Genomic DNA, 24,087 nt, shown 5'->3' on the forward strand with positions numbered 1-24,087 from the left:
CTCATTACCATTTTAGCCAGAGTTTTAGGAACCTTTGTAGGTACTCCGTGCCTAAGTTATCGTTTCGCAATTCGGCCTATCAAAAGTTGAATTCCCAGTGAGGCCAAGATGGACATGTCATTCATTAGTGATTGTCCTCCGACCGACGAGGACGATCGCCAGTGTCCCCGATACAGTCAGGTCGCACAGCAGAGACGCGCTGTGACTCATCCGACTTGGCTGCAGGGAAGGGATGGTCAGACAGGAAAGATGGAGAACCAACATGTAGTTACAACAGCGGAAAACCCTGTGGACCTGGAGATAACAGAGGTGCGGTTGAGTTGCTAAAGTCCGGTGAGCCGGTCCCACCATCCGGCGGAAAGACCGGAGCTGAACACGGGGTGAAGTTCGGCGGGTCCCCGTCCACCGAGAGCGAATTTTATTCACATACCGCGACTGCTCGATAGCAGAAGCCTTGAAGTATCCCCTCAGTTTCAGCTCGGGGATGCCATAGCTTCTCACAACCCATAGCTTATTACTGAAGTTGAACCTGGCAATCGGTTTTCAGCGCCGGAGTTAGAGCGCATAGTGCTGACAATATTTCAGCAAGCCATCCTTGGCTTTCTTATTACCATCGGCCAACGTCCGGAACGTACTTACGGAGCTGATAAAGAAAAATTTCCGGTATATGATGTTGCTACTGATATTTAAGTACTTTCAGGAAACTGATTCATCCCCAACATATCTCCAACCTTCTTCGGAACTGGAAATTCCCTCTCAATAGGTACCAAGCCCAGCTCAACCAGCTCATCGTCCCTAATGCCAGGCTGCTTGTCCAAGACTCTTTTCAATTCTCGCGCCCTACCCGTCACATCCTCAATACCAATAATCCCCTCGGCAACCCAATTTTCACAGACGCTAGCAGGAATCCCAATCTGAATACTACGATACGGAAGCTTCTCCAACCGCACATCGCGTTCAGGGTCCCATTGGACGCGCACCCGCCCATCGCCTTTATCCAAATCGCCGCCGCCGTGTGTCAGAGCACCCTGGCGAAGAAGTTCGACGAAGCCGCCATGGGTCATCTTGAGCGCCAGAATGCGCTCCTGGCCGCGGTCTTTGTATGAATAGCCTGCGCGGTAGAGCATCCACGCCCAACTCGGCTTGATCCAAGTCATGCGGGTAAGCTTGAAGTTTGGAGACGCGTCGAGTTTCTGAGATGCGACGGCTGTCTCTGCGATCGTGGAGTTGTAGGCTTGGTATACTGTGATTGTCTCTTTGTCGAAATACGCCCTAATCTGTCTGTAGGGTGTTGTTGGGTCCAAGACTAGATTTTTCGTTTGGCTCCGACTAGGCTGCGTCATTTTTCATCTACTCAGATGGATGGTGAAGAGGATTTCCTCGATTGACGCAGGCGAAGATGTCGTGGGGCAGACTACTGCTATTCATGTGTTCAGCAGAGGTTCGCTGCCACACCGTCACGGCAGAAACCATGGCGGCCGCCGCCGCTAGTGAGTCACGCCGACTTTGCAGATGGAAAACACCACCTTCATCGTGATGTACATTCCCCGAGTTGAGTTTCAGGAGAGTGAGGACGACTTTACCCTTCACTTGTATGAATCTGTGCTCTGCTGCACGCGCTGTCCAAAGCTCTCGTCGGAGGGCATCGAGTTCAGCGTTCGGTTGACGTACTCCTTGCTCTTCGAGGGACCCACCTCTTCGACAAAGATCCGAGTGACGGTCTCCATCTGAATGCCCTTGAGGCCAGACACATCCCGGTCTTGCAACGACGTCTGGCTCTCGCTGCGGTCGTGGCTCGCCTCGGAGCCCAACCTCGCGCGGCGAGACGATTTCCGGAATACGCTCGGCTTGCGGTGATGGGGGTGGGCTTTCGAAGCTCCGCCCTCGATCCAGACCCTGTGACCAAACTGCTGGCCCAGCGGCATGAAGCTAAATGTGTCGAGGCCGACATTCTGCTCGTCGACGGGCGCATCGAATAGGAGGCCGCTTCGCGTCGTCGAGAAGATGAGGACGTCGATCCACCCGTTCGAGGTGATCATGCAGCCGGCAAAGGTGATGTAGTCTTGCGAGAGCTTGATGCCTCCACTGCTCAGGAGACGTCCGAGAGCCAGCGGCGCCGTACACAGGAGGAAGACGATTGGATAGAACAAGAACAGGATGCGTTTGTGCACCTCTGTTTTTTGGTTGTGCTGTGAAATCACCGCTGGCAGACTTGCAGGACTGAGAATACCATCGTATGAGGCCTCTTCCGCCACGGCTGCTGCCTTCTTGGCGCATCGCAATGCCTTGTCTGCACGATGGATGTGGATAAAGACCAAGACATAAGAGACAGTTCCCGTGATGATCAAGATCAGCATCCAGGCGTAATGCAAATACATCCGCATAGCCTCGTATTCTGAGTTGATCCAACACTATCATGTGGAAGTCAGCATCGGATAGACAACTAAACTCTCAAGTCGAAGGGGACCTACCCAGGTGATGTCGCGGACATAGAAGCCGCCCTTGTCAGCTCCGTTGTTGGTGATGATGACCCCGAGGAAAGACATAAATAGAACAAAGAACCACAAGAAAGCAATTGTGCTATAGAACGCCCTGAATGAGACCTCGCGGCCTCTCACAAGTGTGAGGTAGGTGTGGGCCGCGATGAAAGCCACAAAAGCAGTGGACGCCAGGTCGCCCGTGGAGATGAACCACCCCTGGGCCCAGCACGCGGCCGAGTCGTCGGTGATATTGTCCTCCACCAACCAGATGATGTCGAGGAAGAAGGCGCAGGCCTGGATAGCATTGGCGAAAAGAACGTTGAGGAGGAGGACGAGGAACTGGTTCGGGGCTCTCGAGCGCTTCGTCCGCCCGTTTGCGTTGTACTGGGCCTCGAGTTCGTGGGGTAGGCCAGCAATGACTGGGGTCTGTGTACTCGTGGTTGGTCGTTGTTGTTCCTTCTTCGGGCTCGTCCTCCGATACCAGCATGCGAGTCTGCCAACCAGGTATACGAAAAGGCTGAAGGAAGTGACGAGAGACAAAAACGAGAGCGTGACGATGGCCTTTAGACCATGTCGTAGACCCGAAGGAAGCGGCGAGAGAGTGTGTATTCGTGTGTCGTCCATGGTTGCGGAGAGTTGCGAGGTGTTGGAAAGATTATGAGATCTTCATGACCGTCGTGCCTGCCGACTCTGCTCGTTGGACCCAGATTAATCCTCCGCCAAAAGATGGCCGAAAGAAAGACAACGTTGTTCATGATGTATTATAAGAAATGTTTACTCTTGGCTTGGCTCCGTTACTTGTACAAGCGAGCGGTAAACACTGATAGACTAATGTCCGCCGCCAGAAGTCCGCCGTCCGCGGGGTCACGTCCCTGGCCTTGAAGCCCAACGGGCGCAGCGTGGTAGCTCGCGGGATGGCGTCCGGGAAGGCCAGGAGAACCATGCCGCTCTTCATCAGTCAAGATGCCATATGGCAGCTCGCCCCATGCCATGTTTGGCTAAGCCTGTGCTGAAGACCGAGAACTCTAAAATCAGTCGACGAGTGAGATGATCTGGACAAGAGAATGCCAAGACAAACCCGACGAAGAGACCCTGCCAAGCCATGGAAATGTGTAGTGTAGAGAGCGCCGCACTTGGGGTCCAAAACGGCCAGGGATCCGGATCGTTCGGCTGACGAGCCCAGTTCCTCCATTTGCCCCCTCGTCCAAACCCATACCACGGTCACCACAACCGTCGGCATAGTGCCTGCAAGCCAGACTACGAAGGCCTCCGTTCGGTCGGGGGGGCAAGGGGTAGAAGAGCCTACACTAGGAGATCGGCTTAAGAAAGCTTCTCGGCGATGACAGGCCAAAAGAGAAGCTCATAAGGATGATCGACGTCGCCGTCGGAATTTCGGCTGATAACGACCGCCTGTGGACTACGGACAAGGCGATCGTTGCGTGAGATCATCATCGAAGCGTACCCATCCAGAACGTGAGCTAGCACGCGGGGGCCCCCATGTCCACGAAGAAATTGGCTGTACGCCCACGCGAGATGTGCAGCCCATGCAAGCGAACAGACAGCGCACAGGAAGCAGCAGGCACGTGAGGAATAAGGTTTGATGAGTGGAGATGACCGTAGTTCCAAACTCTAATAGAAGCACCAAGTGGTCCCCGATGGAAAGGAGACAACGTAAATTCAGGAATTTCAGGCTGCTCGGTAGCATTCAACCGAGATTAGAAACAAGCGAAAAGCCATTCTCAATGGAATTGAAAGCACTTAGTCACCACCAGGCTGAGAATGAAGGCGGTGAGTCGCTCAACGGACTTTTTTCATGCCGATTCTCTCAAACTGTGGCCAAATTGGTGTCGGTAAGGTAGGGAAGCATTGCGATATGGCGGAATCGCCGCACCCTAAGCGCAAACGTGGCTTTTCTAGGGAGAAAAAAAGGAGAAGATACTTTTTCTTAAGGACCGTCACGTCATTTCCCAGCGCGTACATAAATGGCTGCGTCACCTTTGCTGGAGTCATGGGCACCTGCAGTTCTGCACCCACGATGGGGAAATTTCCACTTTGTACCACGTTGTCGGTAACGTCCTTCCTTCAAGCGTTCGGCTATTGTTGCTGCGAGTCAGACCGTGTCATTGTTATTAGTGGCTGGGCAAGATCTTGTTCCTCATGCGACGAGGTACGATCTCGTGGCGGACAGGGTTGATCGCGTCTGGCGAAGATGGGTTTGACGTAATGACATCGAACAGTTGCTCTTTAAAGAGAAACGACTCGTCTGCTCGTTTAGTTGAATTAGAGTTCAGTATTTTTGCTTTCCTAGTTGGGAAGTCTAAAGAATATCTTCTCACTCGTAGTCGCGATTGCAATGACAACGAGGTCAGTTTAACAAGGTCGGTCGTTGGGAGGATAATTCGATTCGCCCATAACCTTATTGACTACACTCTGCAATCTGAACAAGCCTCGTGAAAGCACATCAAACTTCATGCCTTCTGCTTCAATTATTTCGACCCGTATTGATAAGAGCCCGGCGGTGCCTTTGCGCTTAAAGCACCACAATCTGGCATATTCCGTCAGACTGAAAGTTTAGGGGGACTTGATGGTATTGGCTTGCATCGGCGACACCGTTCAGCCCCGTAACGGAATTAGATTTGTACCCGATTTGGGACTCGGGGCGAAACTCTCAAAGTCATCGGACTGGGCCGGGTGAATCTTGGATAGTATGTAAGTCACGACTTCGGCGGTTTTATTCCAACAGAGCTTTTGCCAGACACAGTTACTATACGGGGCAGAATGCCATTCGTTACGCCTTAAGCAAATGTTTGGGATCCGGGATAATTCCTAGATAAAACCCGCAACCGAGCGGGAATTTACCCAGTGTTTTCTCGAACACGGGGTTTTGCGGAGTGTTCAGTACGGGAAACTGAAAACTTGTTCCATTGTACTATAATAAAGTTCTCACTTAATGACTTGCGTTCCGCCCAGAAGAACAAGGGTGCAATGACTAGCCACATTCTTAGTGGAGAAGTAGGTGCTGTCTCTCTTGTCTCGTGAATCTGAAAGTGGATATAAGGGAAAGTGAAACATAAACAAACGTACACAAGTCCATGAGTGCGCGACAACTGTGAGGCTGGCAAGTTGGGGTCCGGAGTTATTAATAGCCGGAAAGGCGTGCGGGTAAAGTGTGAAGAAACTAGGTAGATCGCGGCGGTCTTCTGACACCCCAAATTCTTATCTCGCACTCACATCTTCTTGGGAGAAAAAGACTTCGCAAAGCTACATTTTGGTTGCCGAGACGAGCCATCTGTCAGCGACTACAAAGCCGCGATAATTTATGCCAAGCATTTGACGAATACCCGACGCCAGCATAGTCCACCATACCTAGTAGGTATTGATTGCACCCTTTTTCTGCTTGTATATGTACCATTGCCTACTACGGCGAAGTTTGCGACGAAAGGGATGTGATCATGCGACGTTGCTGATGGCGACAGATCTGTGTCTGACTGATGAACCGAACCGTAAACAGCGCGACAACGTTCCGCGGCTGCCGTTGGGTGGGCAGACTCGGTGTTCCTGGAACTCAATGCTGACAAGAGAATGGGGCAAAATGTTCCTTGTTGCAGAAGACTGGGCTGATTTTTGAGCATCATCCTTTTGCCCGACTCAGAATCCCAACGTAGCTTATTAGATTCGATCTGTTGATGATTGAGGTGAGCAAGTTGGCGGAATTCCAGTCTCTATCGAGACTGCCCAGTATACTAACGGCACCCGGTTCAAAGACTTGGCAACCCGACCCCATGTCTTCTTGTGCGTCCCGGTGCCGGGAATAGTTGAGAGGCTTAGTGTGGGGCCAGATATTTCGAAGGGGACAATGGTGCATAGAAGTGTCCGGCGGCAACTCTCCTGCTCTACTAGCGGACTCTAAAAGGCGCGAGGCCCCTATCAGTAAGTATTATTCAGTCCCATTATTTCATTCGAGCTTGTAATTCTCAGCGGATATTGATGCGCAATTTGGCTAGATGATCTAGAGAAGCAGCACTACCAAGTACGCTTTGTTGTGCCCAAGGAAGCGATTCCAAGACCTGAGGCTAAGTGGTTACATGTCATCATGTAGGAAGCAACATTGACTAGGGGATGCATCAAACTGAGGGGGAATCAATCCAATTGTGTCTGCACATATGAGTGACAGACATGTGCATCTTCTCACAGCCTCCTCCGGTCCTCTGGACCAGCGGGAGCATATCATACCCATAATCGGTGTCGTGTGATCGCCTACGATGCGCATATCCAAGTAAGTGCTCTTGATTATCTTCGGGGGAAATCAGAGATCCTACCTTTTTGGGGTGTTCTTCTGGGAGCTTCCGCAGCATACACACCTCGGCACTGACAATCTCGCTATATTTAGAAAGTATCAAGAGCATATCTGTCGTCTCCTCGACACGAGCCAAGAGCCAGAATTGGGCTCAATGGAAAGATCAGATGTCGAAACGAACTAAGCGAGTCATGATCAGCGGGACAAAGAACGAGCCTCACAAGCACCTTGATGGTCTATGCCAAAATATACGTGCTGGCCAGCCTTGGGCAAAGACAGCACCCCAAGGAAGCATCTAGTCATGATCAAACGCCATTTGTAATTTCAAAGGAGCCATAGCAGTACAGCAAGTGTTGCAGGAACAGATCTGCGAGTTGCAAATTTGCTCAACTGGCGAGACATTGGACCAGCCATGAGGTTGGCTTGACCGGTCTTTCGATGGGTTGAGATCCACGGACTAGAGCTGTCCCCTCACAGGTGTCCCATCACAGGTGAATCATTCCTACATGATAGGCACCTAAGGACGTGGTTGAAGCTGTTTTCTAGCTATATCAACATGTCGATAGAGAATGATATGTTCAGAGGGTGTCATGTGTTCATGGTGATCCAAGGACAAAGGCGACTGAGTCAGCCAAAGTAGTTGCAGCTGATGACTCAGATTGCCGAAGCCGGGCTGGTGGTTAATCCGGGTGATACCCCCCACCCCGGCACTTGGGCCCGCCCTATCAGAAGCCCTGACGATCAAAGCTGTTTTAGCTGACTCTGCATTTGATCCCTCTTCCAGCCAACACTAAAGCATCCAAGAGCTAGACCGCCTGGAAACTACCCCACTACCCCTCCTAAGTCGGAGTCAGCGGCAGAACTCAATTGTTTTGCGACATGACGCACCCAGGCCAAAAACTTTACTCGGTGATTCTTCAATTTTATGGCTCAATGACCTAGTCGTAGCATTTTGAACACTCTCGCTTGCTCCCAATTGACGCCTCGGACTCACTTTCGACTCGTCTCTCTGACTCCAAGTCGAAATTCTAGATACCCTCGGAACGCCACCATGGTCGACCTCCCTGACCCCACGATCGACCTGGACTGGAGTGGCTACGTCGGTGCCATCCACGAGATATTCCACAAAAATGCCCAGGCTCACCCCGACCGACCCTGCGTGACCGAGACCAAGAGTCAGACGTAAATGAATCCCGGATCGAGCATTGCTATACGTTGGCCCACGTTTGCTGACGTTTAACAAGGACGCCAACGAGGACATTCACGTATCGTCAGATCAGTGAAGCGTCCAACACGATTGCCAACCACCTACACGATGCTGGAATCACCAATGGGGATGTTGTCATGATCTTCGCCCACCGTTCGGTCGAGCTCGTCTGCGCTTTCATGGGCACTCTCGTACGGCTTACTATTCTCCCACTCAGGCTACGCCCGCTGACTCACATTGCTAGGCTGCTGGAGCTACAGTAACGGTGCTTGACCCTCTCTATCCTCCGCAGAGACAACAGAGTTAGTACGACTTTCAATGTCAAACAGGCAGTCTTGCTGACTTGAGTAGTCTATCTGGAAGTCTCTCAGCCCAAGGCTCTGATTTCTATCGGCAAGGCCGTAGACGAGAATGGGTACGTATTTGCCGTTCCGATGACTCCTACACTGGAAGCCTCATGATTCCCAAGTTACTGACGAGACTCGTGCAGTCCTCTTGCTCCCGTAGTGCAGAAGTACATCGATGAAGAGTTGTCCCTCAAGACACAGCTCCCGAATCTCCGCCTCAGTGACGCCGGCGTGCTGTCTAGTGGCGAGCAGGAGACCGAGGATCTGTTCGCCACCGTACGAGGCAAGGCCTCGACTCTTCCCGATGTCATTGTCGGCCCAGACTCCAACCCCACCCTGAGTTATACATCCGGCAGTGAGGGAAAGCCAAAGGCGGTGTTGGGACGTCATTACGGCTTGACAAGATACTTCCCCTGGATGGCAGAGCGTTTCAACCTCTCATCTGAGAGCGTCTTTGCATGTCTTTCTGGCATTGCTCATGACCCCATTCAGCGAGGTAATATTGATCCTTTGCCCCAAATCTTCTCATCTATGCTGACTTAATGGGTCAGATATCATGACGCCACTATTCCTCGGCGCTCAGCTGCTGATTCCTGCCAAGGAAGATATTCAGCACGAGAAGCTGAGCGAGTGGATGAATGCGTGGTCACCGACCGTAACCCATCTTACCCCTGCCATGGGGCAGATTCTGGTTGGCGGAGCGACCGCTACATTCCCTTCCCTGAAGCATGTTTTCTTTGTTGGCGACATTCTCACCACTCGCGATTGCAAGGTGCTTCGCAAGCTGGGTCCCTCATGCGCCATCGTCAACATGTATGGCACCACCGAGACCAGCCGAGCGGTGTCGTACTTTGAGATCCCCTCGGCCGAAGCTGACCCGACAGCCCTCGACTCGATTGGGGATGTGGTTCCCGCAGGCTGGGGAATGCACAACGTCCAAGTCCTCGTCGTTTCACAAGCTGACCACAACAAGATGTGCGGCGTTGGCGAGGTCGGCGAGCTCTACATCAGGGCAGCGGGCTTGGCTGAAGGATACCTTGGCGAACCAGAGAAGAATAAGGAGAAGTTTATTGAGAACTGGTTTGTTGACAACGCCAAGTGGGTGGAAGCCGACAAGGCCAACGAGAAGGGTGAGCCCTGGCGGCGTTACTACAAGGGCCCCCGTGACAGGTTGTACCGCACAGGAGACCTTGGCCAGTATCTCCCCTCGGGAGCTGTGCAGGTGTCTGGCCGCATCGACTCTCAAGTCAAGATTCGCGGTTTCCGCATTGAACTCAACGAAATTGATGCCAACTTGGGCGGAAGCCCGCTGATCAGAGACTGCAAGACGCTTGTTCGTAGGGATCGTAACGAGGAGCCAAATCTTGTCAGCTACATCGTTCCTGAGATCGCGGAGTGGAAGCGCTGGCTAGAGGCTCAGAACCAAGAGGATGTTGAAGACGAGGGCGTTGAGATGGGATCGAGCGTGGTCTATCTAAAGCGGTTCCGCAGAATCCAGGCCGAGGTGCGAGACCATCTCAAAGCTCGTCTGCCGGTCTACGCGGTGCCATCCACCTACATCGTGCTGAAGAAGCTTCCTCTCAACCCCAACGGCAAGGTCGATACCCCGGCTCTTCCCTTCCCTGATACCACCGAGATGATGGAGGACGCCTCAGAAGAGGATCTCAAGAGTTGGGAAGCCCTCTCTGAGACGGAAAAGACCGTTGCGTCGCAGTGGGCAATCCTCATCAAGGGACTGAACGAGAAGACAATCAAGTACGTGAAATAAACCGTCGCGTGCCCGACAGGTCAATCAAAGCTAATCAATCTTAGGTCTGATTCGGACTTCTTCGACTGCGGAGGGCACAGTCTTCTGGCCCAGCAGCTTCTCCTCAACATTCGCAAGAACTTGGGCGTCGACATCACCATCGGCGTCCTCTACGGCAACCCAACTCTCAGCGCATTGAGCGCCCAGGTCGACCGCCTCAGCAGTGGTCAGGCAGTCACTGTGGACAAGGCCGCGGAAGCCGTATACGCCAAGTCGCTCGACGAACTGGTCAATACACTCGACGCCAAGTACCAGAGCGCTAACCCGGATGCTTTGAGCCCGTCCGCCGGTGTCACGTTCTTCCTCACTGGTGCTACCGGTTTCCTGGGCGCCTACCTGGTCCAGGATATCCTCAGCAGAGAGAACACCAAGCTCCTCGTGCACATCCGCGGAGTCAAGGACACTTCTTCAGCGAAGGAACGCCTCACGAGATCACTCAAGGGCTACGCCTTGTGGCAGGACTCATGGGCCGACAGGATCGACTGTGTCCTCGGTGACTTGTCCAAGCCCCGTCTCGGCCTGGAAGATGCTAGCTGGAAGCAAGTCGCCGAGACGGCGGATGTGATTGTTCACAACGCGGCGTACGTGCACTGGATCGCACGCTACGAGCAGATGATGCGCAGCAACGTCCTGTCTACCATTGACGCGATGAAGCTCTGTAACGAAGGAAAGCCCAAGGTGCTATCCTTTGTGTCCTCGACTTCGACGCTGGACACTGAGCATTACGTCAACCTTTCTGACAAGGAGACCGCAACTGGCCGGGGAGCGGTCCTCGAGGAGGACGACTTGCAGGGCAGCCGCGTTGGCCTCGGCACTGGTTACGGCCAGACCAAATGGGTATGTTACTGACACACTGACTGAGTCCGCGAAGCAAAGCTTACCGTCCTGTAGGTCTCTGAGCAGCTTGTCCGTGAAGCCGGCAGGCGCGGTCTCCGCGGCGCCGTGATCCGCCCTGGATACATCCTCGGCAGCCGCCACGGTGGCGTCTCAAACACAGATGATTTCCTCATCAGGCTCTGCAAGGGATGTGTCCAGCTCAAGGCCAGGCCTCGTATCGTCAACTCCGTCAACGCGGTCCCCGTGGACCACGTCGCCAGGGTCGTCATCGCCGCGGCGCTCAACCCTCTCCCGGGCGTCAACGTCATCCACGTCACGGCGCATCCCCGCCTCCGCATGAACGAGTTCCTCTCGACCCTGAGCTACTACGGCTACGACGTTCCCGAGGTCGACTACGAGGAGTGGAAGACGCAGCTCGAGGAGTTTGTGTCGGCGGGCGCCATCGAAAAGGACCAGGAGCAGAGCGCGCTGATGCCACTGTTCCACATGGCCACTTCTGACCTGCCCTCGACGACGCGCGCGCCCGAGCTGGATGACAGGAACGCCGTTGCTGTGCTCAAGGCTGATGCTGAGCGTTGGACTGGGATTGATGATAGTGCGGGCGAGGGTATCACCCGTGAGGACATTGGAAGGTATCTGCGTTTCTTGGCCGAGACCAAGTTTATGCCATGGCCTACGGGCCGTGGACGCGAGCTGCCGCAGATTGCTGCCGGGGTTGCGGAGGCTCAGGCACAGTTTGGGGTCGGCGGTCGCGGTGGCGCGGCTTAAAAGGAGATTTATTCCAGGCGGCTGTTTGAGAGGTGCATCTGGATCAAAATAAAAGTCGGTTCTATGTCTTTCTTGATGTCCCATAAGAGGGTAACCTGTCATAACTCTAGTAGATCCCCATGACGTGAACTAGAACACTGCTGCGTAATGTGTCTTCCCAAATAGCTGAGTCTTTCCTTGTGCCGCAATTAGGCAAATGCACAAGGCCTCTCAAGTGCTCGGGACACTATCCCATTTCTAGATTTCAGAATTGCACCAGGCCTGCCGATGATCCAGTCATCCCATCATCGCACAGATGGGAGATGGTTCTGGAGTGCAGTTGATCACTGAGTCTAAGAGCGTATCAAGACTGACGGCCTTGGCGACTCGAATGATTGGTAGAATATTATGTACTTTGCGAAGATCTGCTCTCGGGGCCATCTGCGTGCTGGCGCGGTGGCTTGGAGCTGCTCTGAAAAGTGTATAGCATCGTGAACATGTCAAATCGACCCGACAGACAGGTCGTGGAACCTAATCTGACTCCCTGCGTGTGAAAAGGAAGAACAACGCATAGCCTTTTTTATCGTGCGTAAAAGCGCCGTTTTTGTTGTGGGCTTGGGACAATTTCTAGTTAGCGTAATGGCGGAGTCAAAGCGCCAATCAGCGGGGCGGGTGCCATTGGATGTCTCGGTGCCAGCCTCTGAAGGCCCCTGGTGCTTGCTTCCCGCCCGTTGTGGGCATCTGGAGAAGAAACCCTCAAAGTTGGATTTGGGTCTTTATTCAGGTGAAGCTAGGGGACTGCCAACTCTTGAATTTTTCTTGTAAACGCAACATCTCCTGTACGCGGAGAATCATATTCTTCTCAGCACGCCTTATGCACCCGCTGCCAACCTCTAGCTTCGCTGAGAAGGTTGGGCTAAAGCAGTCATGTGCCGAATATCCGAGGTTCTGGCCGAGGAGCTGATATTTTTAGCGGGTCATTATGACGAATGACGAGGAACCTCAGCGACGAGACACTGACTCTGCTTCAAAGGCAGAGACAAGTGATTGCAACATCAGAAAACCACCGATATCGAATATGACAAGTTTGTTAAATTCATATAGCCGTTTGCATTGGCTTTACGCCACTTCATGCTGTGTCCCAAGATTGCAGATGCAGAGTCCGCGGATTAAATCGGCGCTTACGGCGGGCGGCGGACCATCCCGAATTGCGTGATTGGTCACGCTGCTGTGGGGCACTTTCTTTATCAGATGATCTAATCTGATCGGTCGCCTAAAGGACTCATGTGTTGTCACTTTGTCACTTGTCCTTCCAGGCTCCGATCCGCGCCTGCCACGCCTGCATGGGCTGCTGACAGAGCATTTTCTGGTCCCCTGATCATGAGGCCGGGGTGGTGGTTGACTGAAATCCTTCCTGGCACCTGTCTATGTTCCCATCATGGCCGCCGGTAGGGCTGCTGTCAAACGTCGCTTCTGCACCATTCTCATGGACCTCTGCCGCCGAGTTGCCCATCCATCTGGGAATCTTTGAATCTGCAAGGTACGGAGACCCAGTTACACCCGTCTTTCTCTACGTACTACGTAGGTACTCTCTTTCCAAACGACCCCTGCTGACTGACCCCCCTGAGCAGGCGCTCGATACGGATACGCAGCCGAGCAGAATCTTTCCTCCTAATCCCGCCCGGCTGTGAATGCTACGGTCGCGAGCTTTCATCGGTCGTTGAACTTGGAATGCACGAGGACATTCGTCAGCAAGACATTACGAAAATAGGTTGCCCAGACCCATAGTCCCTTACCTCATCTCTGCCCGCAGCGCGCGCTCCAGAAGTACCGAGACATACAAGGTTTCCCGCGAAAAAAGAAGAACGCAAGGGAGAGAGACAGACGGAGAGGAAATGTCGAAACTATGGTCGAAGCGCCGCCCTTCCCCGGGCGGCGAGACCTCGCCGCTCCTCGAATCCGACCTCAGCGTCGGAGCACCGAGCCAAGGCCAAGCACACGCCGACGCAACCCTCCACACTCATGATACGCCCTCGGGCGGTGTCGGACACTCCGATACCGTCGCAAACCAGATCAGCAGTGCGGAGCGCGTCTGGCTCTTTGTCGGGATCTTCCTGGTCGGTTACGCCTACGGCCTCGACAGCCAGGTGCGGGGAACCTACCAGCCCTACGCCACCTCTAGCCTCAACCTACACTCCTCGCACTCGACAATCAACGTGCTGCGCAGCGTCATCGCCGTGGCCTCGCAGCCCACTGCAGCCAAGATCGCTGACATTTACGGCCGCTTCGAGACCATCGCCGCCTCCATCCTATTCTACGTCGTCGGGACCGCCCTCGAGGCCAGCGCGTCCTCGGTAGAAGTCTTCTGCCTCGGCGCCATTCTGTATCAAATCGGCTGGACCTGCATCGTCCTCCTCCTCGAGGTCCTCGTCGCAGACTTCTCGTCGATGCGGTCTCGCGTCTTCTTCAGTTACATTCCCGCTATTCCTTTCGTGTTCAACACCTGGATCAGCGGCAATGTTACCTCTGCCGTCTTGCGAGTCACATCATGGCGCTGGGGCATCGGAATGTGGGCCATCATCCTTCCCATCTGCTCCATCCCGCTCCTCACGAGCCTCTACTCCTTTGGCCAGCGCTCACGCAAAGCTGATGGCCATGCCGAATCAAAGAAGGCGACCGTCGACCTCTTCCACCAGCTAGACGCCGTCGGCCTCACTATTCTCATTGCTGCGTTTTCGTTCACCCTGGCGCCCCTGACCCTGGCAGGAGGAACCGTCAGCCACTGGAAGACCCCGGGAATCATCGTACCGCTCGCCTTTGGGCTACTTTGCATTCCGGCGTTCGTCTTCTGGGAGCGCCGCTATGCTCAGGTCCCTCTCATCCCGTTCCGCCTCCTCAAAGATCGCGGAGTCTGGTCAGCCCTGGCCGTCCGCAGCCTCCTCAACTTTGCCTGGTCGACCCAGGGAAACTACTTATACACCGTGCTCGTCGTAGCATTCGACTTTCCCATCGAGACGGCGACCCGCATCTTGTCATTCTTTTCCTTCTTTGGCGTTTTCAGCGGTGTCTTGATGGGCGTCGTCATTTACAGGATCCGAAGACTCAAGGGCATCATCATTACAGGCGCTTGCATTTTCACGGCCTCGTTCGGCCTTCTCATATTATACCCCGGAGGAGCATCTTCCGCGTCGCAGTCCGGCCTCATCACCGGCCAAATCATCATGGGCTTGGCAGGTGGCCTGTTCGCGTACCCGACGCAGGCATCGATCCAGGCGTCTTCTGATCGCGAGCACGTCGCTGTCGTCACGAGTCTCTACCTGGCGGTCTTTAACGTCGGTAGCGCCCTTGGTAACTGTTTGTCGGGGGCGATGTGGACACAGCTTCTCTACCCGTCTCTCGAGTCCAACCTCGCGTTCCAACCCAATGAGACGTTAGCGGAGGCCGTTTACGACTCGCCGTTTTCGACCATTGTGGATTATCCCATCGGCGGAGAGATCAGAGACGCAATAATCGATAGCTACCGTGGTGTGCAGAGGCTTTTGTGCATTGCCGGCTTGTGTATCTGCGTGCCCATGGTTGGATTCGCTTTCGCGTTGAGGAACCCGAAGTTATCTGAGGAGCGGGTCCAGCCCGAGACTTCGGCCGAGTCGGACTGATCATTTGCTACAGAGAAAGTGAGATGACATCTGCTGTGTCAGACGGTTTTTTAAAGCTGGCCCCAATGGATGGGCTCCTATACATAAGGTACCAATGTTGCTGCACAAAGAATCATTAGAGCAAGCGTTGGATTTCTTCATTAGATCATATTTCCTGTTGTCATTTCGATACAGAGTACTTAGCTTGCCAATGCAAAAGCTTGGCTCGAATACCATTCTGATGTTTTCGTTTCTACGTCAAAATGCTGGGTCAATATCATTACTCAAGTCTGTTATCTCCTACGTACAATCCGGCCCAATACCAAACCACCACCTCGTGCAGTGATTTTTCTCAATAATCAAGTACCAAGACGGAGTTTTGAACAGCCCGCTTGATTGAAATCTTGTTTAAAAATAAGTGGTCAATCCATGTTACTTTCAATCAATCCTCCATAGAGTTTTGATGGTTCACTAGGCATTCAGGGGGTTCTATATAGCGTCCGCTCGACGCGTGGGATTATCTTGTAATTTCATCTCCCTCGACCACCTCCTTCAAATACCAGGTGAGCTACACAATCAGCCCATACTGACTCTGAAGTTTGCTTGGGATCAAAAGGTTTTGCAATTCTCCTGTTTACTTCAGTCACTCTTTCTAAACATGGGGTTCCTTATTGCCTTGCTTCACCTTGCGGTGGCTTTTTTGATTACTGCAGAGCAAGTTATAGCTGTGAATGTGTTTCTAGCAGAATGCACCGAGGTCATCCAAGAGATAAGTGCGGTTTCAAAATTTTTGAGGTTGTATTCCACGTTACTGACATGCCCTCGAGAAACCAAACAATCTTTTCAACGCTGAACAGTAACGCTTTTCTAGCTACCACAGTTGCCTACTGACTCTCCTTCGAACCTCCTTGATTTCGTGGCCTTTTATTCGATTCATCTTGCAAGGGAGGAAACGGAACAGTGGAAAGCTGACTGCTTCTTACACTTCGATCTCTTGAGTTCGCCAAGATGGCCTCACTCGCCTCACTGAATGCCAACGCATTGCATCGCCAACGACGACGGCCCCAGTCACAAGAAACGATGCCTTGGGGGGAAAATCTCACATATCTATGCGGCAAAAAACTGTATCGCTTTCCTCATGGGAAGCACATCCTGAGTATTATCGCCGCCGAACGCGACGGTGGATATTTACGACCTCGATCGTTCCGGGCCGCAGGATCTGGATGATCTCATGGCTGCTATCATGTCTGCGAGTGAGAGGGGCGTGGTTTTGATCATGGTTTGGTTTGGTATGGTATTGACCTTGCCTTCGAGTCGAGGAAGTTGATGATAAAAGGGGATTGTATGTGTGGAATGTGAATTTGCATGAGCTGATGCTAGTTGCACTGAAGCTCGTGTCGCTTGTTTACTGTAGCTTGCTAAGCTGTCGTGGACGGGACAGCGGTGATAGTCGCGTCTGGAAATAATGGCACCAGGTTGTTCACCGGGGGATCCCGCCAACGCTCGGGGGGCTTGCCGCCATCGGGTTGGCGGATAAGTTGAATACTCCGTACTATACGTGGCGCGTGAACTGGAGTCTCGTTCCTGGTTCTCTAGCTGGTCCAACGCCCGATGGCAAGAGTTACCCGTCCTTCATCGCGCCAGGGGAGAATATTCTGAACACGTCTCTGTCTGGGGACGGCGGCATTGCTGTTGTTGGTGTTACGAGCATGTCGAATCCGTTCGCTGTGGGGCCTTTGGGTTGGTAAAGGACAAACAGCTGACTACGACCCCCAGCAGAAATGTTTGGGAGTATGGGGGAGTGTAGGTTGGTGTATGGTGCCCCAGATCCTACCTCAACACCGCTATTCCCATCCTCCAATCCTCCACCAAAACGAAAGCGGAAGGACCCAAGACTATGCTTGAGTCCTTCAAACCATTTTCACCAGATACTGAAGAGCCGGAAGGGTCCCGGGATTCTTGGCAATAAGTTCAGGACGGAAATACGTCGAGATGGGGAAGGTGACCTCTCTGATAATGATCCGAAGGATCGGGAGGGCCCTGACAGTATGGGTCGGTGAAGGAATGAGAAAATAATGCTGGCTTATATGGCAAGTGATATACCAGTGTGAAGAAACTGAAGCCGTAAAGGTTTTACGAGCCTCAAAATCCCAGCGAGGAATTCGAAGATGCCAACAATCATAAGTCAATGTAATAATTAATCAACGCAATTGAAATAAAAACCATGGTAGGTAAAGCACGTATTAAAGCACAAAAAAAGGGCTCGGAGAGCGGACTCGAACTCAGGACCTCGAAAAATAAGAGGCCCGCGGGGGTCCAGCTCCTGACGTGAAGGGTATAAGGGTGGGCAGCCTTAACTACTGCGCCAAGAGGTGTCCTCATCCGAAGGTGAAAGACTCAGAAGAGAATGAATCTTAGATAGGCAGTGAACGAAATCGAGTTGGTTCAAGAGAACTCATGCACTAGGTTCCGGCATTCCTCTACTTGTCTTCTTCACGCACACTGATGTACCTTTAGCTATCACCCACTGGCTGCCATTTGTAAAGTGAGTAACGTAGTGTAAGCACGCAGAGGAAATTGCCATTTTGTTTTCATTTCCCTGCGCCCACATCTTTTACCCGTGGTATTGTGCGCTCACTTGAACTAAATAATGCCAACCCATTCGAAGCTCGTCAAATGGCCTCGATCTTGTCCATTGCCAGATAAGCATCACCAGCGTCCTTACGTGCCCTTTCATCCAGCTCCTCGGCCCGACAGATATAAGTAGATTGGTAATACCATGGCTACAGTAGGTATGTTAATTCGGTAGGCAATGGCTCGAGTTGAAAGCAGGATATAAGACTGGAAACAAGGGGAAAATGATATGGTGAGGGTACTCAGAGTTTCTGGGCGGACAAATACCTTCTCCCTTCCTGGGACAAGAGCTAAGGAGAGACAGGGGCACGGGGGCAGAGGTGGCTTGAATGCGTAATGACGGCAGCCACAAACGAGAGACAAGGTCGGTTCCCCTTCCTTCCCGCCCGGACGAACCACTCCGCTCAGTCCTCCTGCCTGTAAAAAGGTACCTACTTACCTATCTTGGGGTTGTTAGTGGTGGTGTACGTACCTGCTGTGCGTCTTACCGCATGAGGTATTGGGAAGGCGGCACGATGCGTGGCTGGAACGAAGTTGGCGCCATTGCCCGGGTGGCTGGTGACGTCACGATGAAGACGTCACGGGCGACACTTTGAACCACACATGGTGGTCACTGGCGTCGGCTCCTGCCTCTCTAACCCGTCGCTTTGGTTCGCTTGGGGTTAGGCATGTCTTACCTTGGGCGGCAACGGCATCGCGTCACAAGGACGTTGTTTTTGCTCCGCGTGGGCTTGCTGCCATAAAGGTCAACGGTGCGGCCAGACCCCCATCGCCCGTTGGAAAGAGGCCGGAACCAAAAGCTGAAGCTTTCATTTGAGTCCAGCACTTTCTCCATCGCATCTCGACGATTTTCAAACCCAACTCACCCGTTCCCCACACACCAAAAACCAACATCACCAACCGTCAATATGGCCGTCTCCAACGCGATCCAGGACCTCTTCAGCAGCATCTACGAGCTCCTCTCCTCCATTTTCAACGCCTTTTACCACGTCCTGCAGACCTTCTTCAACGCCATCATCGGCTTCTTCACCGGCCTCGTCAACCTCATTACCGATGTGTTCCAGGGCGCGATCGATGTCGTCGGCGGAGTCGGCAAGTTCGTCTTGAGTAAGTGCCACGTCTCCCATGTAGCTGTTTGTCGTCCGGTTCCTGACTCCCTTCGCCAACAGGCAACTTTGTCATCATCGGCGTCATTGCGGCCGGCGGGTACGCCTACGTCCGGTACACCTCCCAGGGCCGACAGGTCGCTACCGGCAAGAAGACTGCTTAAGCAAGCTACATGCTCTCGAAGACGTTCTGCGCTCGAATTTGATATAGGGCAAAAGGAAAGTTTTGGCCTCATGGGATGCACACGGGATGAACGGACAGGGATGGGCGTCAATGCAGCAGCAGGGGCTCCGATGATACCACGATTGTAACTGGTCTTTATTCCAATTCAGGACACTTCTCTAGCAACGCAATCATTTCATTACTCGTTCCTGACGTGCCAGTGACTGATTGCCGCATGGATCGCGGAGCTCGCTCCGGCGCGTCATCTTGAGACCCTCAGTCCGGCCGGCATTCCGCAGCGGGTCCCAACCCGCATCCGCAAACATCGTGGTGGCAAGATGGCCGAGCGGTCTAAGGCGCCAGCTTCAGGTAAATACTGATCCTGCTGGTGTGGAAACACGCGCGAGTTCGAATCTCGTTCTTGTCATGATTCTTTTTGTTTTCTAGCTGTATTTGTTCACTGTCAGTGTGGGAGGCTATTTGGCGTGATTTTGGCGCTACAGGCTGCTTCGCTTGACTTGCCTGAGACTGAATATTCAACGTGACGAGACCAGGGTGGTGCTGCCGAGCGCGGAGACGGACAGTTTTGGATGCGCCCAACTCGACCAGACGCAATGCGGGCCTTGCGAAGCTGTGCCGCTCTTGGCTGCGTCGGATGCCGCCTTGGCTCATCCATATCAGATCGCTATGGACAACCAGGTTATGGGACTTGGCGCGCGCGCGCCAGTTGTACGTTGGTTCATAGACCCACAGACCGATAGGAATGATGCGAGTAGCCGCCTTCCTGGCACATTGTCAAGAATCGACACAACAAGGGAGAAGGTGACCCAGGGCCAGCCCGGCTTCGGTGCTCCACTCCCACCGCACAGAATACTCAGGTACCAAATTCAGGTTTCTAGACATCAACATCCGATATGGTGTAGTGGCCAACATGATGCCCTCTCATCTCCGTGAGAGGATAGGCATAGCCCCGAGTTCGATTCTCGGTTTCGGAACTTTTGCAGTTTCTATCGAATTGTGTAGGTAGTCTTGTCGAGGTCCGTTGCGGACTTGTTGTCTTTTCTGCCTCGCTGAAGGGTCTTTATGAATGCAGGATTTTTCAGTTTTACCACGTTGAGACTAGGGCTTCCCAGCAGCTATACTGACCTGGCTGAGGTGGCATTCAACGTTGGATATAAGGCGACCCGGTCGGTCCAACAATGGCAATTACTTTGTTGGTGCTGTCAAGACCGTAGCCGCCGTGCCGCTTTCCAAGAAAGCTTAGCATCCGCCGAAGAAGCAGGGGTTCCGTTGTCCGCGGCACATTGTCTTCCATTTTAAGGCAGAGATTTCCCTTTCTCAGCTTTTTTTCCCCCACACTACGTAACTCCCCCGCTACGCCCGCCACGCCCGCTACCGGGCATTCGCTTTTGCTCCCCTGTGGACCAACTGGCTTATCGCCTCGAAGCAGCCAGAACCGTAACGATGGAGGACGTAATGCCTACCTGGGCTCCCACAGCTCCTGAGCATATGCGCTGCTAGGTAGAGCTAGAAATTTGCTACCGATTCTCCAAGCCGGCGCAGACTCCCCACAGAAACAAAGGAAGATAATTCGAGACGCGAGCCGATGCCGCCTTTCCTGGGAACCTCTTCATCGCGTGCGGTGGACCTCTTCGACTGGCCGGATGTGGATTGTCTCCGAGAATGAGATTCACCTCCAATCAACCACGACTCCCACCCACATTCCGCCGGACTATCTTCACACCAAAACATTACGGATACAACATACGATATCATTCAGCAGACCCAAAGAATGACATATGCCGACAGCGTCATGGTACGAGACTGGAGCAACAGTGAAGCTCTAGACGCCCACCTCAACTCCTGGTGGCTGGGCGAGAAGGGGGCAGAGCAGCCACCGCAGCGACCAGTCCAGTACTGAGTGCCAATGAGCGGACCGGACCGTTGACAAAACAAAATTGAATCCTTCGGCCGTTGACTGGCTGGCTGGTCGAAGAGGGCAGAGAAGAACTTGCAAATTCGCGCTAAACCGTCGAGATGGGGCCGACGGCGCTTTTTCTGACCACCAGCTATCCCCCATTCATCACAAAATGGACATAATTCCGGGAACTTCCTGCGTGGCTCGTTACTCATACCACGCCCTCCCCCCTCCTACCCATGCCACGCGTTCTGAGTTCATCCAATCCGGGACCACTGATGTCTATCAATCATCTTATCAGATCATCTAATCTGATCCCATCGACCCCACCGTTCGGCAAAAGGATGCATTGCACCCCACTCCGCCCCAGTAAGATGCGTCGCCGGCGGGAGGACGATCACCTCGAAGGGGCCATACAAAACACCCCCCCCCCCCTTGCTGATGAAGAAAAATTGAGAAAGAGAGGCATTTTCTGTCTGTTTACATGTACTCTGCGCTGAAAGTAACTTTACGTAGAGCCTGGGATTAGTAGGTCGTAGATGAACTTGACCCTAATACCCCGCCATCTCTTGTGCCATCATGTAGCTTTTTTTACCTCTTCTCGTACTGCCTGTGGGCAGTAGGATTTCTTTCGTCCCCCTTTTTTTTCCCAATTATTTCCTCCCCTCCCTTTTGTCGTCTACCGGGTTATACCTTGGCGAACCCTCCTAAGCCTCGAGGTTCACGATGTTTGGCGTTTCCAATTGGTACATCGCGGCCAGCGTGGCCCTCGCCACGGCCGTGTACTGGGCATTCAAGGCCGTTTACATGAGAACCCGATTCAGAGGATTGGTAAGAGCTCTAATTTCTTCAATTCATCCGCCCCCAATGTCTCAAGCAGGCGCCCATGAAGACATACACAGACACCCAAACACACACAGCTCGTAAACATCACAGTAAACATCACAGTCTGACTCTTTTGGTGCTTCTGTCTTGAATTATAGCCTCAGCCGCCGAAACACTCATGGATCTGGGCGCACACCGTCATCTGGGAGGAGCTGGCGGCGACCCTCCCGCCCTTCACACACCCCCAGCACATTTACACCATCATGGCGCAAAAGTACAACCTGGGCGGCATATTCTACGTCGACATGTGGCCATTTGTCGAGTCCCAGGTCATCATCACCGACCCGGACGCCGCCCAGCTCGTCCTCACCACGAATCCGTACCCCAAACATCCCACCATTGAGAAGTTCCTCCGTCCCTTCACCGGCAAAGATAGCATCGCCGCCTCCAACGGCGACCGCTGGAAGTACAACCACCGCATGGTCGGCTCCGGCTTCACCCCGACCTACGTGAAGCCCATGGCGGGCATGATTGCCGAGCAGGTCCTCATCTTCCACGAGCGCCTGCGCGCCTTTGCCGCAAAGGGCGAGCCCTTCAACATGGAGGAGGAGTCGGCAAAGACCATCTTTGACGTTGTCGGCAAGATTATCTTTGGCGTCTCGCTCGAGGCGCAGAGGTCCGGGTCGCCGCTGCTCGAGGACCTGAGAAACTCGATTAACCCCGCCACCACCTTCATCGGCACCCGCAACCCGTGGAAGAAGCGCAAGGCGCAGCAGAAGTTGCAGGCGCTCAAGGACCGCGTGAGGGATACGCTGGCCGGGGAGATGAAGGAGAGGTTGCGCATCTTGCAGGACGAGAAGGAGCTGCCTTCGCGGCGGCAGGTTAAGAGCGTTCTGGACCGCATCGTCCTCGACAGGATCCAGAGCGGGCCGGGCATGGGTCTCGACGGCGAGTTTATCGACACCGCTGTCACCAAGTACGTTTTCTTTTCCCCCCTCTACGCTTCATATGTGTGACTCGCTGACCCCCCTGACTAGTCTCAAGGCTCTCCTCCTCGGAGGCCACGGTACCACCACCGACACCTTCACCTGGGTCACGATGTTCCTCTCCCTCTACCCCGACATCGTCGCCCGCATCCGCGCAGAGCACGACGAGCACTTTTCCCCGGACCTCGACACCACCGTCGAGATGCTCATCGCGAACCCGCAAAAGACAAACGACATGGACTTCACAAACGCCGTCATCAAAGAGACGCTACGCTTCTTCCCAATTGGCTTCACCATCCGCCAGGCGCCGCCCGGAACCACGCACCTCGAGTGGAACGGCCGCCGCTGGCCTGTCGAGAACCTCATGGTCATCCCCTGCGCGCACTCGACGCACATGGACCCGAACATCTGGGGCGCGGACGCCAAGAGCTTCCGGCCCGACCGGTTCCTGGGCAAGGACGCCAACGACAGGCACCGCTTTGCGTGGCGGCCGTTTGAGCGCGGGCCGAGGGCGTGTATCGCGCAGGACCTGGCCATGGACGAGCTGCGCATCATGTTGTTGCTCACGGTGCGGTGGTTTGATTTCGAGACGATTGTCAATGGGACGACGCAGCGGGTCGAGTACATGGATATTGATCACAAGGTGGGCGATTTGGCTTTCCAGATGGTTGGTATGGAGGCTAGGCCGAGGCACGATATGAAGATGAAGGTGCACCTGAGGGAGAGGAAGTGAGTGATCGCTCTCAGAGTTGGTGTTCTGACTGTGATATGGGCTCTTGAAGCATTTTTTTGCTTTTTTCTCTCGAGAGTTTTGGATGGGAAAAACGCCTTTTGGGGCGATTATGGATCTCGTGTATTTGTGAGAGCTTGCAGCTGTGCTTGAATACGGACTGCGAACCGAGTTGAGGGTACACAGTGACAGACCATTGTCACATATTAATGTCATTGTCTCGACTGTTAGCGACAGCTCATTGAAAGGCTTTCGTGGTGACAGACAATGACTGGGTTTCTCCGCATTCTGGCTCATGAGTACTGGCGATAGGACAGCCCCTCTTGGCTATGCATGATGCATCCAATCTAGTTTATATTGAATTTCTC

The 24,087-nt window shown here is 53.5% G+C and overlaps 6 protein-coding genes across 6 annotated transcripts; 5 read left to right on the forward strand and 1 right to left on the reverse strand.

Moving 5' to 3' along the window:
* Positions 1-323: 323 nt before the first annotated feature.
* On the reverse strand, positions 324-3,435 carry CORC01_05697 (uncharacterized protein; the record flags this gene model as incomplete). The annotated part of the gene is made up of 7 exons (XM_022617339.1): positions 324-369; positions 431-529; positions 636-643; positions 768-1,281; positions 1,591-2,411; positions 2,472-2,906; positions 3,310-3,435. 7 exons carry the CDS (start codon positions 3,433-3,435, stop codon positions 324-326), a joined length of 2,049 nt encoding a protein of 682 aa, XP_022476156.1.
* Positions 3,436-7,828: 4,393 nt separating this feature from the next.
* CORC01_05698 (L-aminoadipate-semialdehyde dehydrogenase) lies at positions 7,829-11,743 on the forward strand (the record flags this gene model as incomplete). The annotated part of the gene is made up of 8 exons (XM_022617340.1): positions 7,829-7,959; positions 8,022-8,175; positions 8,229-8,286; positions 8,336-8,399; positions 8,475-8,827; positions 8,883-10,086; positions 10,144-10,975; positions 11,030-11,743. The coding sequence occupies 8 exons, from the start codon at positions 7,829-7,831 to the stop codon at positions 11,741-11,743; spliced, it is 3,510 nt and encodes a 1,169-aa protein (XP_022476157.1).
* Positions 11,744-13,617: 1,874 nt separating this feature from the next.
* CORC01_05699 (major facilitator superfamily transporter) lies at positions 13,618-15,378 on the forward strand (the record flags this gene model as incomplete). Its single annotated transcript, XM_022617341.1, has 1 exon — positions 13,618-15,378. One exon carries the CDS (start codon positions 13,618-13,620, stop codon positions 15,376-15,378), a length of 1,761 nt encoding a protein of 586 aa, XP_022476158.1.
* A 3,521-nt stretch (positions 15,379-18,899) lies between these two features.
* Positions 18,900-19,261, forward strand: CORC01_05700 (uncharacterized protein; the record flags this gene model as incomplete). The annotated part of the gene is made up of 2 exons (XM_022617342.1): positions 18,900-19,098; positions 19,161-19,261. The coding sequence occupies 2 exons, from the start codon at positions 18,900-18,902 to the stop codon at positions 19,259-19,261; spliced, it is 300 nt and encodes a 99-aa protein (XP_022476159.1).
* Positions 19,262-21,417: 2,156 nt separating this feature from the next.
* CORC01_05701 (uncharacterized protein) lies at positions 21,418-21,678 on the forward strand (the record flags this gene model as incomplete). The annotated part of the gene is made up of 1 exon (XM_022617343.1): positions 21,418-21,678. One exon carries the CDS (start codon positions 21,418-21,420, stop codon positions 21,676-21,678), a length of 261 nt encoding a protein of 86 aa, XP_022476160.1.
* A 226-nt stretch (positions 21,679-21,904) lies between these two features.
* CORC01_05702 (cytochrome P450) lies at positions 21,905-23,722 on the forward strand (the record flags this gene model as incomplete). Its single annotated transcript, XM_022617344.1, has 3 exons — positions 21,905-22,009; positions 22,162-22,979; positions 23,041-23,722. 3 exons carry the CDS (start codon positions 21,905-21,907, stop codon positions 23,720-23,722), a joined length of 1,605 nt encoding a protein of 534 aa, XP_022476161.1.
* Positions 23,723-24,087: the final 365 nt, after the last annotated feature.

This window comes from Colletotrichum orchidophilum, assembly GCF_001831195.1.
Source record: "Colletotrichum orchidophilum strain IMI 309357 chromosome Unknown Scaffold_40.1, whole genome shotgun sequence".
NCBI lineage: Eukaryota > Fungi > Ascomycota > Sordariomycetes > Glomerellales > Glomerellaceae > Colletotrichum > Colletotrichum orchidophilum.